At 42.4% G+C, this 19,652-nt stretch overlaps 1 protein-coding gene across 2 annotated transcripts in view; it reads left to right on the forward strand.

The window, feature by feature from the left end:
* TENM1 (teneurin transmembrane protein 1) overlaps window positions 1–19,652 on the forward strand; it is a 1,301,460-nt gene that overhangs the window by 850,628 nt on the left and 431,180 nt on the right. For both annotated transcript variants that reach the window (XM_033111932.1, XM_033111941.1), the window contains exon 9: window positions 3,355–3,507. In XM_033111932.1, coding sequence (XP_032967823.1) covers window positions 3,355–3,507 — 153 coding nt within the window. The remainder of the gene's footprint in view (window positions 1–3,354; window positions 3,508–19,652) is intronic.

The following is a 19,652-nucleotide window of genomic DNA, read 5'->3' on the forward strand; positions in this document are numbered from 1 at the left end:
TTATCATCATTCAACGAACACATGTCCAGCACCAGCTATTTGTAGCTATTGCTGGGTTAAGTGTGGAATTCCCTAACTCTGTTAATGATTCCACCATGCTTTCAGTTACTCAGGCTCAAAACCTTAACCATTTTGGATTTCTCCTTTTCCTTCAGTTTTTCCCTGTGCACACCCTCACACACCTACACATGAGCACAAGATTGCAGGGGCACACATGCACACAGACACAGAGCTTGTTGCCAAATGCTGAGATAACATTTATGCAATTTCTCCTTAAGCAGTTACCTTTGCATTCCCACTGCCACTGCCCTACTTGAGACATTCATTTCTCACCTAGATTATTGTAGTGCCTTTCCAACTTGTGTTATTGCTAAATCTTTAGACTTCCAATTCATTCTTCTCCCAACTACAGGGTTCATCTTTCTACAAAGGGTGACCTGATTATATAATTTATTTGACGAGAAACCATCAGTGTTCCCCTGTGCTGTCAAATTAATCGTCGTAAAGTAAACTGATCATATTACTCATCTGCTCAAAAAATAGCAATGTCTGCCTGATTCCTAATAAATAAAATCCAAATATCTTGCTATCTGTCACCATGTACCAAAATTAATTCAAAATGGATCAAAGACTTAAGCATAAGACCTGACACAATAAACTGCATAGAAGAAAACATAGGTACTAAACTTATGGACCTTGGGTTCAAAGAGCATTTTATGAATTTGACTCCAAAGGCAGGGGAAGTAAAAGCTAAAATAAACAAATGGGACTATATCAAACTTAAAAGCTTATACACAGCAAAAGAAACCATCGACAAAATAAAGAGGCAACCAACTGAATGGGAGAAGATTTTTGCAAACAGTGCCTCCGATAAGGGGCTAATATCCAAAATATACAAGGAACTCATGAAACTCAACAACAAAAAAACAAACAACCCAATTGAAAAATGGGCAGAGGACCTGAAGAGACATTTCTCCAAAGAGGACATACAAATGGCAAATAGACATATGAAAAAATGCTCAACATCACTAATCATCAGAGAAATACAAATAAAAACCACAATGAGATATATCCCCTCACCCCAGTCAGAATGGCTATCATCAACAAGACAAGTAGTAACAAGTGTTGGAGAGGCAGTAGAGAAAAAGGAATCCTCATACACTGTTGGTGGGAATGCAGACTGGTGCAGCCGTTACTGAAGGCAGTGTGGAGGTTCCTCAAAAAATTATGAATAGAATTACCACATGACCCAGCAATCCCTCTCCTGGGTATCTACCCAAAAAATCTGAAAACATTTATACATAAAGACACGTGTGCTCCAATGTTCATTGCAGCTTTATTTACGGTGGCCAAGACATGGAAACAACCAAAATGTCTTTCGATAGATGAATGGGTAAAGAAGTTGTGGTATATATACACAATGGAATACTATTTGATGGTAAGAAAAGATGAAATAGGACCATTTGTGACAACATGGATGGATCTTGAGAGTATGATGCTAAGTGAAATAAGTCAGACAGAAAAAGCAGAGAACCATATGATTTCACTGATATGTGGTATATAAACCAAAAACAACAAAAGACCAAGACAAACAAATGAGAAACAAAAACTGATAGACACAGACAATAGTTTAGTGGTTACCAGAGGGTAAGGGGGGAAGGGGGCGGGAAATGAGGGTAAGGGGGATCAAATATATGGTGATGGAAGGAGAACTGACTCTGGGTGGTGAACACACAATGGGATTTATAGATGATGTAATACAGAATTGTACACCTGAAATCTATGTAATTTTATTAACAATTGTCACTCAAATAAACTTTAAAAAAATCCAAATATCTAAGCATGTCATTCAATTTCCTCCACAATATGGCCCTAATCTAGCTTTCCAGCCTTAACTTTCACTACCATCTGTATACATAGCTAAACTCAAACCTACCCTGACAATTTCTTTTGCCTCAAAGACTTCCGGTGTTTTACAAAGTCGTTTTTTTGGTACAACCTGCCCCTTCATCACACAACCTTGTCAAAGCCCTACACATCCTTCAAAGTCCATCTCTAATCCTACTTCCTTCATTAAGTCATCTCTGATCAGCCCAGCCAATTTTAATCTATTTTTCCTTTAAATCATTTTTTTTAAAAAACAAAAATTTACTTTTCCTCATATGGCAAACATCACACAGGTTCATTGTAAAAAATATAGATAATACAGAAATCATAAAGAAGAAAATAAAAACCTTCCATACTGTTATCATGTTGCTATATATCCTCCCAACACTTTCTCCAGACATCAACACATTTACACACACACACACACATACACACACACACACACACTATATAGATAGATAGATAGATAGATAGATAGATAGATAGATAGATAGATAGATTGTACTATTCAGACTGTTTAGTAGCCTGATGTTTTTCATTTGATACATTATAAATATTTCCCATGCCATGACATAGTCTTCTCCAACGTGATTTACTAGCCATGCAATCTTGTATGATTTGTATATTACCAGTTATTTAATTAACCTCTTTTTGATGAATGTTTAGATTGATCATAACTTTGTACTAGTTTTGAAATGTTATAGTGAAATGCCTTGTAGTTTGGGATACATTCATAGTTAATTGCTAGAAATTGACTTGTTGGCTAGAAGGATAAGCCAAATTTTTAAGCATTTTTTTTTTAAATGCTGCCACATTGCCTTCCCAAAAGTTGATATTTTTATACTCTCATCAAAAGTGCATGATAGTACCCATTTTCCTGCATGCTGATCAACACTGAGTACTTTTTTAAATACTCTGATAGCAATTTGAACCTGTATCATGTCAATTATTCTGCATTATATTATAGTTCATAATTCTTTTATACTTATATTATTACTAACTCCTACCCTAATAGGCATCTAGATTTTAACATCTGCAGCAGCTATCATAGGCCCTTATGCATACTAGGCACTCAGGAAATATTTTCTGAATTGAATTGAATCAGAGCTATAGTGAAGGTCTCCCATGAACTTGTGATAACCTGTCCACCATTACTCTGCAGTTTCCATATGCAAACTAGAGTTAACGACTAAGGGAGATGAAAAGGGAAGAGACACAGCACTGAGAAGCAGAATCCAATTCTATTGTAGTGGTTTAATATTCTAACTTCTAGTCCTGGCACTAGGATAGCTTAAGTCTCAAAATTTTAGCAACAGCTACTTAGAAAGTAGCTGCTACGTACGTGATGTAGTAGCTTGGCCTAACTAAAAGAAAACTGATCATGACATTTTTAGGTACAAATGGACAGCTGGTTTAGAGACCTCAGCGAGTCTGGAATAAGTTGGTATATGGCTTGTTTTCTTGCAGCAGTACATTTGTTCGGCCTGACTTGGCAGTTGCAACCAGTTGAAGGACAGCTCTATGAAAATGGAGTTAGCAAGGGGAACAGAGGTACCGAATCCGTGGATACTACTTACTCTCCAATTGGAGGAAAAGTTTCCGATAAATCAGAGAAAAAAGGTACAGTGATCAAAGTGATGGATTGATTATTGATTACTTTTCTTCTAATATAGTCATTAGAGCCAAATCTGGAATGGGTTAGCTTCACATTAAATTTCATGATCACTTGAAAGAAGTACTCTATGTGGACAGAATAAATACATGTAAATGTTTTGTGAAAACAAATTTTCCTTTCTCCAGTGCCTTGAGTATAAACTAATTAAACTTTTCAAATATATCGGCAATTTTGAAAATACATAAATATTAACAGGATGGAGATTTCAATACAATGGAAATTGCATTTCACATACAACTACCCTGAAGCAACCTGAGATTTTGATTAAGTTTTCGGTGTCTAAGCCCAGCATTTATATATAACATTTTACAAAGGGTATATGGAAATTTCTTCAGTTTATAATGAGAAAAAGCTTTTTATGCTTAACATTAGGGTGAATGTTTATGTCAAAGTGTGGGAACATGAATTGTTTTTTAGTCAGGGGACATGAATTCTTCCTAGTTGGGGAAAAGAATAAAGCACTTTGAGTACTAAATTGTGAAATTTACGCAACATAAGCTTGAACTACCTGACTTATTTACAATAAATGCCACAGTGCCGGTGCTCCCAACATCTTATTCACATTGAATGACCTTATATATGACCTTAATATGCAAGAATTGAAAATATCTGGAAGTCTGTATTATAATTTCTCTTGAAATAGGATTCAGTACAGAGGGACTCAAGCCATGTTCAAGTCAAAAAATAGAAATTAAAAACAAAATGTATAGCACACGTTATCCTAAATATTTTTAGGAGATCATATATAAACAGATGAATGAATGAATGAAAGACCCAAATGTTAATCTTAAAAAGCCTATAATTTTATATGGTAGTAAAATAGTTTTATTTTGGTTCACTAGTTGCAAATAAGATATTTTATTTTATAATTATTTGGGTTACTACTCGTTACTTGTGTTTTTAGTTTCTTTTTTGAGGGGGGTCATTTGTGTCTTTTGTTTGTTTTGTTTTTGTTTGCTTTTGTAAAAGTAACTTTGCGTTGGTCTATGCATCAGTAAAAATTAATGCTTAGCGTTCCGAGAAACCGTGGTTTGTTTTGGTTTTCAATTCAAGATGAAATTTGCTTTATATTCTTGTTTAGAAATATTGTTTCTAGCCTAGGCTGACCTTTCCTAGCCTGTTGCTGCTGAGAGAGGCTGAGGGTAGTACAAGGGTCACAGATGGCAGAGGCAAAAGTTCTGAATACACTAGGACTTAGACTTTTTCTCCCTTTCCTGCTCTCCCATTATTAAATTCCTCTATATCTGCAAGCATAAGAGACACCATTTGGTATCATATGCCTAGGGGTTTCTTACCATTCACACTGAATATTACAAATTATCTGTTTAAGGAAAATGAAACATGCAAGACATCGAAGGTCATCACATAGTTGTGAAGCAGTTCAGAACAGGCCTCCCCAAGACGTGCTACTTTGGCATGTGGATCATTTTGAGCTGAAGGTAGTTGAGATCCTGCAGGCTCAAGAGAAAGTTTTACCTCTCCCTAAAAGAATGTAATTTGTGGCCTTGCTCACAATAAGTGTTATTGCCAGAAATAATTTTTGTATATAGGGCAAGGCAAGTTTCTAATTACTGAACATCTGCACTTCTTATCATCCTGTGAATTACCCTCCTCCCTTCTGAAGTATCGGGACATCTTACCTCATCCCTTAGCTCAGAATGTCGTATATACCTTGTTTTCCTTTTCTGTCTCTCAATTTATCCTGTATGTGGGGTCTCAGACGTACGTATATAATTAAATTTTGCTATTTTCTCTTGTAAATATGTGTCATGTAAACTTAATTATGAGACGAGCCAAAAGAACCTAGAAGGGTAGAGGAAAATTTCTTCCTCCATCAACAGTTGTCATCAGAGCATATTCATTTCTGCATTGTAATTCAGATCTCTCTAATTCTTTTCCACTAAGTAGTTTGATGATGATAACTAAAATTTAGTAAATATTTACCACATGCTAATAATTGCTCCAGACACTTAACATGTATTATGTTATGAAGGTAACTTTATGGTTCTCAAATTCCAAATGAGAAACAGAGGCCCCCAGAGGTTAAGTAGATATCTCAACGTCATAGAACTAGAAACTGGTGGTTTGATTCCAGAGCCTAATCTTTTAACTTTTACACTACATTGAAATTCATATGCAAAACACATATGAAAACCACAAAAGACAGTTTCCACAATGAAAGTGAAGTCCTAGAGACTATTCATGATATATTTTAGAGAAATTCTGTATACCTATATTTTAATGTGTGGTGACAGTTTTCATAAATGAAAATGTTTTAAAATTTCTGCTCAATTATAACAATTAACACGCCAAACCAATTTCAATTTAATTTACTTTATTAAGAAAAAATTATTGACTTAATGTCATGTGTACCAAGTTGTTATGTTAAACTGACTTTCTATGGAAGTCTCAACAAAACTTAAACTATAACTGCATATTACACTTCTGTTATATTAGGTTTTTACTGCATATTACTTACCAAGTAGAAATATATCTCCTCTTTTATAATGTCATGTGTGTACTAAACCAGACCTTGCATAAAAAGCAGTACAGTGTAAGGCCATTTTCAAATGGTCAGACATTTCCTTTCATGATTTTCTAACATCACACACCCTATGAATACCGTTCTGGAAGCTTGTTTTAATGATGCTGTATTCATTAAAATATGAAACTGAAAACCACATAATTCATTTTATATTGCTTTCCTTAGTCTTCTAGAGGATTGGTCATTATAGCACTGTGGTTAAGAGCCTGGACTATGGAGTCATACAGATCTGGCTTTAAATACTGATTCTCAGTATTACATCACAGAAATGGCAGCATGGGGAGTGCTTCTTGAAATCTCCCCTGAAATTTACAAAAAAATTGAGCAGCTATAATTCACCAAAGGCCTCCCTGTGTGGCACACCTGAGAGATCTGCAAATCGAATCATGTAAAGGTGGGCAAATTGGGCAAGTGGAGGAGGAGGGATGGGAGAAGTTCAGAGAGGGGGGAAAGGATGCAGACCAGAACTTAGAGCTCCCTGTAGTCTGGACCATATCACAGTCACAGGAGAGGGAAGAATTCAGACTGCTAGTGCTCCCCTTATGGCCCACAGTCCCTGTGGGGACAGAGCCCCCAAAAGCAGTTTCCAGGCTCTCGGCCTCACATAGAAAGGTGCTGGCTCAGGTAGTAAATGGCCATCGACTGTGATCAAATGGCCAGCAGCTGTGGCTAGTTGGCCGTCAGCTGTAACCAGTGAGCCATTAGCCATGAATATAACTGCCGTGGCTAGGCTAGTAGCAAAGAAAAAGGGGGAGCTAGCAAGAAGATGGTGGCTGAGTCTGCAAGCGGCACAGTGAGGGTTGAGAATTGTGTTGCTCCTGGTTCCTGTGTCTCCAACCCAGCCGCCAGTGACAGTATAGTGGTATGACTCCCCTACCTATGGCTCCGTGGGTGTTCCTTTTTGGCCTCACCATGTCCTGCGTTCTTATGTGGGGAGCGGAAACAGAGACCTCGCCGGACACCCCGCACGACACATGGCAGGATCCCCTGCACTACAGTCCCACCTGAGGGATCAGCATATAAAATAGCTGAATTCAACACTCACAGCAGAGACCCTAGAGCAAAGACTGAGGGAAAAACGGTGGGTTAAACCTCACTGCCAAGCAGAGGATGGAAGACATAGACATGGAGCCTGGCTGACTCCTCCCCACCCTACCAGAGCTTGACCCACCTCCACCATCCCACTGCAAGAAGCTGAATCCAGAAGAAACAGTAGCAGTGTCAGATTGAAGAACAGAATATTTACAGCTCTGAGAATTACAGCCTCACAGCCACAGACTCACAGCGCAACCAATTTTGGTGAAAAAGAATGAACTGAAGGAACAAGGCAACTGAGTTCATAGTTGCCATTGCTCAGGGCCACCTCTCACAACCAACCTTGCCCCCAACTATCTGGGTGGATCCCTTAAGGGGCAACCAGAGCTGCTGAGACACACAGGCTCTGAATCAGGTTGCAGGAAGAATAGTGGGACATCAGAAGCTCTCCACATCACCCCACAGAGGTGGTGCCCTGAGAACCAGGTGATCTGCTCACAGAGGAGAAGCCCACTTTCCAGGGAACGCCCCCATTTGTTCAGAACCTGGAACAGTGCAAGAGAAAATACAGTGCTGCTGTGTGAGAGAGAATAAAAGGCTGCAGTAAGACAGAAAATAAAACATTCCACCAACACCTACTGGAAGGCAAAAGAAAGACCTCTTCCTATCAACATGTTGCAAAACCACTCCTGTAGGTGCCCAGGAAGAGAAATAATAATTCATTAATTGCCAAGAATGACCAAGGTAACAAGGCAGCTCAGAAAAAAAAAAAAAAAAATGAAGTCTCCAGAAAATGAACTTAAAGACATGGAAATATGTGACTGTAGGGACAGAGCCCCAAAAAGCAGTTTCCAGGCTCTCAGCCTCACATAGAAAGGTGCTGGCTCAGGAAGTAAATGGCCATCGACTGTGATCAAATGGCCATCAGCTGTGGCTAGTTGGCCGTCAGCTGTAACCAGTGAGTCATTAGCCATGAATATAACTGCCATGGCTAGGCTAGCAAAAAAATGGGAGCTAGCAAGAAGATGGTGGCTGAGCCTGTAAGTGGCACAGTGAGGGTCTAGAATTGTGTGGCTCCTGGTTCCTGTGTCTCCAACCCAGCCACCAGTGAGAGTATAGTGGTGTGACTCCCCTACCTATGGCTCCGTGGGTGTTCCTTTTTGGCCTCACCATGTCCTGCGTTCTTATGTGGGGAGCTGAGACCCTGCAGGCCGCCCCACATGACACATGGTGAAGTCGGCAGGATCCCCTGCACGACACATGGCGCAGCGAGCAGGGTATGGTGTCGGCCGAAACTCTCCGGAATATACTGGAGCAGTTTACACGTATAAAAGCTCAGTTTCGTAAGCAGGCTGTGGTGCAGGCCAAAACCTACCAAAGCATGGTGGAGCGGTTTGTGCGTGTGAGAGCCCAGCTTCGGGAGGCCCGTGAGGAGCGACACCGGGAACGGGAGGCGCGGTCTGCCTGGGAGACTCAAGCCTCCAGCTGGCACACCACCTTCTTGGCCATGGAAGGTGTTGCCTTAATTTTGGTGATCTGCTGCGGCCTTAGGATCCGAGGGTTGTGGACATCTTACAAGGAGGCCTCCACCCACTCAGACACCTGTCACGGTGAGCAAGATTCCGACCAGGTAGGAATGGAGTCTGACTCTGGACAGGAGGACATGTGGCCCCCACACAGTTTCTCGTGTCCGGTGGCCACTGTTCTCAGGAGTTGGACCCCCAAGGAGAGGTGGGAGGACATGGATGGCTCTCCAGCCAGCGTGGAGAGCACCCTGAAGGCTCTGGCTGAGCGGTTGCCTGAGGAGGAGAAGGAAGACCACAGCCGGCCGTTTGGGCTGGATGTTCCTCACGGCCTTGAGTCTCAACACGGAAAATGCGCTTCATGAAATAGCCCAGGTGACGGACCAGGTGTCCCGGTTGGAAGCACTGGAAGCTCAGGTCCGCCTGTTAGAAGAGGGGCCCCACAGTGGAGACTCTGAGGCAGAGGCTGAGGAAGCGAGTGGAGACAATGTAGCTCCCAACCCCCATGCCCGGCCAATCTTGAAGCAAAGAGTAAAACGTGAGCAACCTTTGGGCCCCGGGGGCATTGCTGCAGGCAACCCAGCTGTGACTGAGTTCACAATCTACACCCCTTACACTCCCACTGAGTTGCAGGAGCTGGGGAGGCGGTACAAACAAAGCCCTGGAGAGCCAGTCTCGGCTTGTCTATTATGTTTATGGGATGAGGGAGCAGACAGCATTCTCTGCTCCCCGGGCGAGATGGAAAAGCTAGCCTTTGTGACAGTGCATCCGTCCCTGCGACAAAGGTTACAGAACTGCCATAGGTTGGCCCACGACCAGGGCAACCACTCTCTAATGGAGTGGCTCACTGCTGCAGTACGCACAGTATGGGGACAGGCTGGCGAGCTGCCAGACACTGTGAGTCAGTGGCAGTCATATACGGAACTTATGCAAATCATCCGTGAAATGGGTATGAGACATGCTATTTTTAACCTTAACATGCAGGGGGCGGATGACGAGCTTTTTACACCCAGCATGAGAGATCTGGTTTTGGATACTGCACCTGCGAGTGCTTTTGGATCCATGGTTGCTATTCTTACACCTTATGTAGGGCGACGGATCCATGAAGTTACAACTGTCATGGCCACCCTAGGGGATGTTGAAAGCCGGAGGCGAAGGAAATTAAGACAGGAGGTTCACACAGTTGAGACCTGGAAGCCCAAACCAAAGGTAAAGGGGCGAGGTCGCGGACCTCAGAGAGTAACACGCGCACAGATGTAGCGTGATCTTGTGGCAGCAGGGGTCGATCGGGAGAAAATAGATGGAAAACCCAATGCACTCCTGCTGGAACTTTGGAAACAGTTGCGTCCGGAACAACAATTCCGGAGAAGCATAAAGGAGAAGTCTGGGCAAGCGCGACCCGTGTTCCTCCAGGACTTCATGCAGCCGCTTGAGGACAACTCCTTTCAGCTTGATTAGAGGTGGGGCCAAGGTACCCGGTCAGAGGGGACAAGCAGGGACCGGAGTCCCCACGTGGAACTATCCATACATTGGTCCCCATCTAATGTGCAGAGGGTTTTGGCCCTAGTTGACATTGGTGCAGACTGCAGTCTTGTTTATGGGAACCCAGAACTGTTCCCTGGACCAGCAATCTGCATCGATGGCTACGGGAGAAAGACTGTGACTGTGAAAGCTCTTTCCTTACTACTGGGTATAGGAAGGCTTCCCCCTCGTACCTACAAGGTTTATGTCTCCCCCGTTCCGGGTATATTCTAGGGGTGGACGTGTTACATGGCCTCAGCTTACAGACATCGGTAGGAGAGTTCCGTCTCCGGATCCGGGTGGTGAAAGCGGTGACACGCGGGCATGCTCACCACCCTCCTCAAGTGTTGCCACAGCCCCGGCGTGTGGTTACAGTGTGACAGTACCGCCTGCCAGGAGGGCAGGAGGAGATTGGTCGTACAATATTGGAATTGGAGAAGGCACATATTGTGAGGCCAATGCACAGTCCCTTTAACTCCCCAGTATGGCCTGTCAAGAAGCCAGATGGGACCTGGCGAATGACTGTGGACTATAGGGAGTTAAATAAGGTGACACCACCCTTGCACGCTGCAGTGCCTTCAATACATGATTTAATGGATCATCTGACTATCCGCCTGGGGACATATCACTATGTAGTGGACTTGGCCAATGCTTTTTTCTCCATTGACATTGCACCCGAGTGTCAAGAGCAGTTTGCTTTTACTTGGGATGGGTGGCAGTGGACTTTTCAAGTCCTTCCGCAAGGATACTTGCACAGCCCCACTATCTGCCACGGGCTCGTGGCCCAGGATTTGGAACAGTGGGATCGCCCATCCTCTGTGGCCTTGTTTCATTATGTCGATGATATTCTGTTAACATCAGATTCTCTTTCTGATTTAGAGCAAGCAGCTCCCTCTCTTTTCCGCCACCTGAAGTCACGTGGCTGGGCGGTGAATGAGGAAAAAATGCAAGGCCATGGCTTATCCGTCAAGTTTTTGGGTGTTGTGTGGTCGGGTAAGACAAAGGTTATACCTGAGGCAATCATTGATAAGATACAAGCCTTTCCCTGGCCGACCAAGGTCTCCCAACTGCAGACATATTTGGGTCTGCTAGGATATTGGCGAGTGTTTGTACCCCATTTAGCACAAATGGCAAGGCCCTTGTACAATATGATAAAAAAGGGGGCCTCATGGGATTGGACAGAGGCTGTAGAGCAAGCCTTCGTTGCCACAAAACGGGCAGTGAAGCAGGCACAGGCTCTGCAAGTAGTGGACTCCGGCCGCCCATTTGAACTTGATGTTCACGTAGCCCAAGAGGGGTACGAATGGGGTCTCTGGCAACGGCAGGAGCGTCTCCGGTTGCCAGTGGGATTTTGGTCCCAATTATGGAAAGGAGCAGAGGTCCGCTACTCACTAATAGAGAAACAGCTGGCCGCTTTGTATGCAGCCCTAGTGGCCACAGAAGCCATCACAGGAACAGCACGGGTGTTGGTTCGAACAACTTATCCTGTCCAGGGGTGGGTCTGTACGTGGACCCAGGGACCCAAAACGGGGGTGGCACAGACCACCACCCTCGCCAAGTGGGGTGCCTACTTGGAGCAACGTAGCACCCTTAGTTCAAGCCCTTTGAGGACAGAGCTACAACAGGTCCTGGGGCCTGTGGAGCTTGTAGCCCAGGCTGAGCCAAGCGCTCTGCCTGAGGGGAGGACTTGGAGCCCTCGCCCTATAAAGAAGGACAGTCCCCAGTACCTGAGGATGCCTGGTTTACCGATGGTTCTAGCCCAGGGGCTGCACCTGTTTGGACGGCTATTGGTGTGCAGCCCAAAACAGACACAATTTGGTTTGATACTGGGGTGGGCCAGAGTAGCCAGTGGGCTGAGCTACGGGCTGTGTGGATGGTAATCAGCCACGAGTCCGGGCCCCTAGTTATTTGTACTGACAGCTGGGCGGTGTTCCGGGGCCTAACGCTGTGGATCCCTATGTGGAAACACCAAAACTGGTTGGTAGGACACCGTCCACTGTGGGGTCAAGCCATGTGGCAGGACTTTTGGGACCTAGGGCAGAGAAAAGAGGTAACCCTAATGCATGTCACAGGTCACTCCCCCTTAGTGTCCCCAGGTAATGATGAAGCAGATGCCCTAGCACGGGTCCGATGGTTGGAACGGGCTCCTGCCACTGATGTGGCCCATTGGCTGCATAGGAAATTGCAGCACGCTGGAAGCCGAACCATGTGGCAGGTGAGCAGACGCTGGGGTCTGCCTTTGAAATGGCAGGAGGAGATAGCAGATGCCTGTTATGACTGTGTCGTCTGTGCCCAGGACAGCCCCCAAAGGCGGAGGCTCCCCTGGGAGACACAGCAGATTACGAGAGGGAGGGTGCCCCTCACTTGCTGGCAAGTGGATTACATTGGACCCCTTCCTAAGGCCCGCAATGCGATATATGCATTTACAGCAGTGGACACTGCTACGGGATTGATGTTTGCTTGGCCGTGTCCAGCTGCGGATCAGCGGCACACAGTGGTCGCTCTTACACGGCTGTGTGCCCTCTATGGGCACCCCCAAGTCATTGAAAGTGACAGGGGTACCCATTTTATTGGGCAAGAAGTGCAGCGCTGGGCTGCCAGGATGGACGTGCAATGGATGTTTCATGCTCCGTATAACCCACAAGCAGCTGGCATGATTGAATGCTATAACGGCTTTTTGAAGCAAGGTCTCCGGGTGTCAAAACACCCTCCCACGATGCGTGACTGGGCCTCGTGTTTATGGGATGTCCTGAGAGTCCTGAATGAGAGACCACGGAAGGGAGGGCCCGCACCAGTAGAAGCTCTGCTACATCAAACAGCTGCTCCCATTCAGTTACAAGTTACCACCAGTGAGACTGTTAAAGCCAGGCTACGGCAGAAATGGAAACATTTTGCTGCCAGCCCCCACATGCTTGAAAGCAGGGGAACGGCAGCAATGGACTTGGCCCTGGCAGGTCAAAAGCCCCCACTGTCGATGGTTGGGCCTGATAGCCCCATAGGGGGCCGGTTTGACTCATGATTTGCAAGTGACGCCAGGGGTGGTGGCTGAGTGGCCACCACAAGTGACTGTAGTATACGAAGGTCCCGATACCGGGATGATTTTGCAGGGAGACTATGTGCTCTCACTATGGCCTATTATGGGGTCCCCTGTTCTGTTACATGTTGAAACTATGCAAGGGACCCCAAGCACTGCCATAAAGGTTTGGTACCACAAACCGGGAAAGGTGCCAGTGGCAGCAACCCTCCTTTCCCAGGACAAAAAGCTAGCGTGTATCCTCCCAGATGGAAGGGATTTGCCACTGTTGGTTCCTAAGACTACCGTTTCTTTTCGTCCGTAGGTGTCAATAGGCTAATATGGCACAGGGACCCTCGCGAAAGACGCTTGTCGCGTAGATTATGAGGCGAGAACCTGTAGGGGTGGAGTGTGGGGACAGAGCCCCAGAAAGCAGTTTCCAGGCTCTCGGCCTCATGTGGAAAGGTGCTGGCTCAGGTAGTAGATAGCCATCAGCTGTGGCTGGTTGGCCGTCAGCTGTAACCATTGAGCCATTGGCCACTAATATAACTGCCGCGGCTACAGAGGGAAGTCGAGGAGAGAGGAGGAGACAGGAGGAGAGAGGAGGAGACTGAAGGATAGTGGAGGAGAGTGGAGGAGAGTCGGTCGGTTGGCAACAAAGCGGACAGCAGATCGCACGTCGTGTAAACCCAGCCTCCAGTGAGACCATAGTGGTATGACTTCCCTACCTATGGCTCCGTGGGTGTTCCTTTTTGGCCTAGCCATATCCTGCGTTCTTGTGTGGGGAGCGGGACCAGAGACCCCGCAGGCCGCCCCGCATGACAGTGACTTAAATGACAGAGAATTCAAGATTGCAGTTCTGAAAAAACTCAACAAGATGCAAGAAAACACAGACAGGCAGTTTAATGAACTCAGAAACACAATCAAGGAACAAAATGAATATTTTACCAAAGACATTGAAATTTTAAAAAAGAACCAAATAGAAATTGTGGAGATTAAGATATCAATAAAAGAAATGAAGAATCAAATAGCCAGCATGGGTAATAGAAATGACCAGGTAAAGGAAAGAATCAGTGACACAGAAGATAGAAATCTGAAAATGACACGGATGGAAGAAGAGAGATACCTGAGAGTTAAAAGAAAAGAAGTGGAAGAACTCTACAGGAACTTTCTGACTCCATCAGAAAGAGCAATATAAGAATAATGAGCATACCAGAAGGAGAAGAAAGGGAGAAGGGAACAGAGAGTATATTCAAACAAATAGTTAACTAGAACTTCCCAAACTTATGGAAAGAACTGCATCCTTGAATCCAAGAAGCAAATAGAACACCTAATTACCTCAATCCCAACAAGCCTTCTGCAAGGCACATTGTATTGAAGCTGTCAAAAATTAAGGACAAAGAAGGAATCCTGAAGGCAGCCATGGAAAAGAATACAGTGACCTACAATGGAAAGCCCATTAGATTATCATCAGATTTTTCAGCAGAAACTCTACAAGCTAGGAGGGAGTGGAATCAAATATTCAAACTATTGAAAAAGAGAATTTCTGAGCCAAGGGTAATATATCCAAGAAAGATGTCTTTAGATATGAAGAAGGAATAAAGATCTTTCCAGATATACAGAAGCTGAGGGAATTTTCTAATACACGACTTGCATTACAAGAAATACTGAAGGAGGCTATTCAACCTCAAACAAAAAAAATCAAAAGAATACAAAACCATAAGTACTATTACAAACAGACAGACAGAAATAGGAAATGGCAACCCCTACACCAAATAGGACACAATACACTTAAACATAACATACAGTATAAAAAGGGAAAAAGAAGAGGAAAAAGACAACTTGATAATGCAGTGCAGACATCAACTCAGAACATAAATAGGGATAATTTGTGACAGCAGAAACATAAAAGAGTAGAGAGTAAAGGTCTGAACCAGCAAAGGGGGGGTGGAGAAAGGAAGCCTGCTGAAGAAAAAGGAATACTGTAAATATGAAACTTTCTTTTAAATAAACTTAATGGTAACCACTCAAAAAAAATCAGGACCTGAAATATATAACATTAAAAAAAAAGAAGAAACAGAGATGAAAATTCATAAAATACCACCACACTGAAATAACAGACAGCAACAAAAAGGCAAAGAAACAATGGAGACACCGAGCCACCAGAAAACAAAAGATAGAATGATAGGAAATCCTCATATATCAATAATCACCCTAAATGTAAATGGACTGAACTCTCCAATAAAAAGGCACAGAGTAGCAGACTGGATCAAAAAACTGAACCCAAACATATGCTGCCTCCAAGAGACACATCTCAGGTACAAGGACAAATATAGACTCAAAGTGAAAGGGTGGAAACTGACACTCCAAGCAAATGGTATTCAGAGAAAAGGAGGCATAGTCATATTTATATCAGATGAAATAGACCTCGGGATTAAAAAATGTAACAAGAGACAAAGATGGACATTTCATAATGATAAAGGAGACTGTACAACAAGAAGACATAAGAGTCATCAATATTTATGCCCCCAAATCAGGAAGCACTGAAATATACACAACAACTACTAAAAGAACTAAAGGGAGAAACTGACCAAAACACAATTACAGTAGAGGACCTAAATACATCATTGACAGCTATGGATAGATCATCCAAAGAAAAACTGAATCAGGAAATATCAGCCCTAAATGACACATTAAACGAAATGGATATAATTGACATTTATAGAGTACTTTATCCTAGAACATCAGACTATACATTCTTTTCTAGTGTACATGGAACATTCTCAAGGATAGACCATATATTGGGACATAAAACTAGCCTCAGCAAATTTAAAAAGATTGAAACCCTACCAAGCATATTTTCTGATCCCAAGGTTTTTAATTTGCATGCCAACTGCAAAAAGAATGCAGGAAAAAACACAAATATGTGGATATTAAACAGCATGCTTTTAAAGAATGACTGGGTCAAGGAAGAAATAAGAGGCAAGATCAAAAGATACATAGAAACAAATGAGAATGAAAATATATCCTGTGAATATTATTGGGATGCAGTGAAAGAAGTAATAAGAGGGAAATTTATATCATTATAGACAGGGGAATTAAAAGCTGAAATAAATGTATGGGACTATATCAAACTAAAAAGCTTCTGCACAGCAAAAGAAACCGTCGACAAAATAAAGACACAACAAACCGAATGGGAGAAGATTTTTGTAAACAATGCCCGCGATAAGGGGCTAATATCCAAAATGTATAAGGAACTCATACAACTCAACAACAACAACAACAAAAACACAAATAATCCAATTAAAAAATAGGCTGGCGAACTGAATGGACATTTCGCCAAAGAGGACACACAGATGGCCAATAGACATATAAAAAGATGCTCAACATCACTAATCATCAGAGAAACGCAAATAGAAACCACAATGAGATATCACCTCACACCAGTTAGAATGACTATGATCAACAAGACAAATAATAACAAGTGTTGGAGAGGCTGTGGAGAAAAAACGAACCCTCATACACTGTTGGTGGGAATGCAGATTGGTACAGCCGCTATGGAAGGCAGTGTGTACATTCTGCAAAAAATTAAGAATAGAATTACCATAGGACCCAGCAATCCCTCTCCTGGGTATCTACCCAAAAAATCTGAAAACATTTATACATAAAGACGCGAGTGCTCCAATGTTCATTGAAGCTTTTCTATGGAGGCCAAGCCATGGAAACAACCAAAGTGTCCTTCAGTAGATGATAGATAAAGAAGATGTAGTTTATGTATACAATGGAATACTATTCTGCCATAAGATAAGATGAAATAGTACCATTTGCGACAACATGGATTGATCTTGAGATTATTATGCTAAGTGAAACAAGTCAGATAGAAAAAGTTGTGTATCATATGACTTCACTGATATGTGGGATAGAAAACTGAAAGCAATAAGGAACAAGACAAACAAAGAAACAAAACGTCATAGACACAGACAATAGTTTAGTGGTTACCAGAGGGTAAAGGGGATAGGGAGTGGTAGATGAGTGTAAATGGGATCAAATATGTGGTGATGGAAGAAGTGACTCTGGGTGGTGAACACACAACGTGATATATAGATGATTTATTACAGAATTGTACACTTGAAACCTATGTAATTTTCCTAACCATTGTCACCCCATTAAATTTTAATTTAAAAAAATACTGATTTTGTCATTTACTGGCTCTGCAACTCAGGCAGTTAATTCACACAAGCTCCCTGAACTAGTGTCCTCATCTGTAGCATATGGATGACAATAATAGTACCTGTCTCCTAAGGAGGTCATGAGGAACAAGTGATACAATGGAAGTAAAGCATACAGCACAGTGCTAAACTCATTGTTTAACTTAGCAGTAAATATTATTGGGTCAAATGATTGGAAAATTACCTTGAATTTATTGATGTCCTACTAGGTACTACAGACCTTACGTTCAAACTGGTATCAACTTTTCCATGAATAATGGAAAAGCCTTTCTAGGATTTAGATGTTTCTCTCTTTAAAGAAAACCCTCTCTTTACTTAGTAATTTAACATTATTATTTTTTTAATTGTGATCACCTTCATTGTCAAAGTGATACATAAGTAGAGTAGCATTTTAAAAATAGTCAAATTCTACTGAAATTGGTTTCCCATTAACAGTAGTTATATGTATCTGCTTCTCGTTAGAAGATTAAAGGTTTTTTTGCCTGTAGTTTTCCAAATGAGAGAAAAAAACATTTGATTTTAGACATTTAGTATTGTTACCAGAAAGTGGGCCCTTCTCGGTGCAGCGTCCAGGTTCTTGGCGTATCAAGCAAAGAAGTGAACGAGACACAGAAATATAGTGACGAAAAAATACATTATTAGAAGAGATAGTACACTCCAAAGAAATAGGAGCGGACCCAAACAGCAGAGAACAACTCAAGGGCCCAAGGTGGCATTATTACCATGTTTCCCCGAAAATAAGACCTAGCCAGACAATCAGCTCTAACGTGACTTTTGGAGCAAAAATTAATATAAGAACCAGTCTTATTTTACTATATTATTAGACTGGGTCTTATAATAATATAATATAATATATAATATAATATAATATAATATAATATAATATAATATAATATAATATAATATAATATAATACATGGTCTTATATTTATTTTTGCTCCAAAAGATGCATTAGAGCTGATTGTCCAGCTAGGTCTTATTTTCGGAGAAATAGGGTAGGAGAAAAAGTACACTCCAAAGGATTTGAAGGCTCAAAATGTTCAAAGGGGCTTGGACTGGTGAGGACTTGGAGTTTTTATCCTTTTTTTCTCTAGAATGGTCTATTCCTTTCCAGGCATAGGACCACTTCATTGACACCTGTGATTGACATGAGGCTATTACTTCATCTTTTTAGACTGTGCATGTTTCTTCCTGGAATTCAGTCTGTTATAATGATATTAATGAACTTCCAGGCATATGTATGATATTATAATGATGGTATAATGAGGCCCAGGTGAAATGAAGGTCCTTGTGGCCTTTACTGTGCGGGTGTGAGTGGCCAGTTTAATCTAGTTGGGTATTTTGTACAAGTTTCTTTCTCATAGGGGTAGATAATTACAATGAAAAGGGGAAGTTTGGGTGGAGAGGGGATGTCTTTTGGGCGGTTGCATTCTGTGGGTTATGCAGGAATGCAGAGACCCGATGCCTATCTCTAATTTCCCACCTTGTTTTCCCCTTGAGAAACATGATCCCTGTAAAATCTCTATGTGAAGTTGAGGGACAGAAGGTCTTTTCTGCTGTATCTGCTTCCTGCTGGACAGGGGCGTAGAGCTGTCCCTACCTATTGGGGGATTCATGGAACTCTCGCCCTATCTGATTTCAGATGAGAGGAAGGGGTCTTGAGATCTGCCTAGAAGACCACATTGGCTTATTTGATTGCAACTGGCAATCTTGCTGGGGTATTCTCTGTATCCCCAAGTCCTCTGAAAGAGGAAAAATAGATTTTAAGTAATAAATCCGTTAGCTCTATAGAGCCTGTGGCCATTCAACCAGTCATTCAGGTGTCATTAGTTGTCCAGAAGTTAGGCCAGGAATGGGTAGGAGAGAATATTAGGCTTCAATGATTATAATGAACAAGCATAAATCACAAGTTTCAGGGCAATTATCTAAAGCAGGGCGTAGGAGCTAACCTTTCTATAGGAAAGAAAACAAAGTTTTTCAGTGGGGGGGGCGGGTACTCAATGGACTGTATCAGTATGCTAACATTTTCTTGTTGAAATTTATTTGAATAATTTGAATTTAATTTCCGAAAGAAGACATAAATCACAACCACATCTTGGAGTCTACCAGAAAAATCATTTGTCAGTTGTTCAATGAATATTTATAGAATTGAAAGCATTGTACTGAAACTGCCCCCACTACCTTAGAAACTTACAAACTTGTGATAACTAACTCTGTAACTAGT

This window comes from Rhinolophus ferrumequinum, chromosome X, assembly GCF_004115265.2.
Source record: "Rhinolophus ferrumequinum isolate MPI-CBG mRhiFer1 chromosome X, mRhiFer1_v1.p, whole genome shotgun sequence".
NCBI lineage: Eukaryota > Metazoa > Chordata > Mammalia > Chiroptera > Rhinolophidae > Rhinolophus > Rhinolophus ferrumequinum.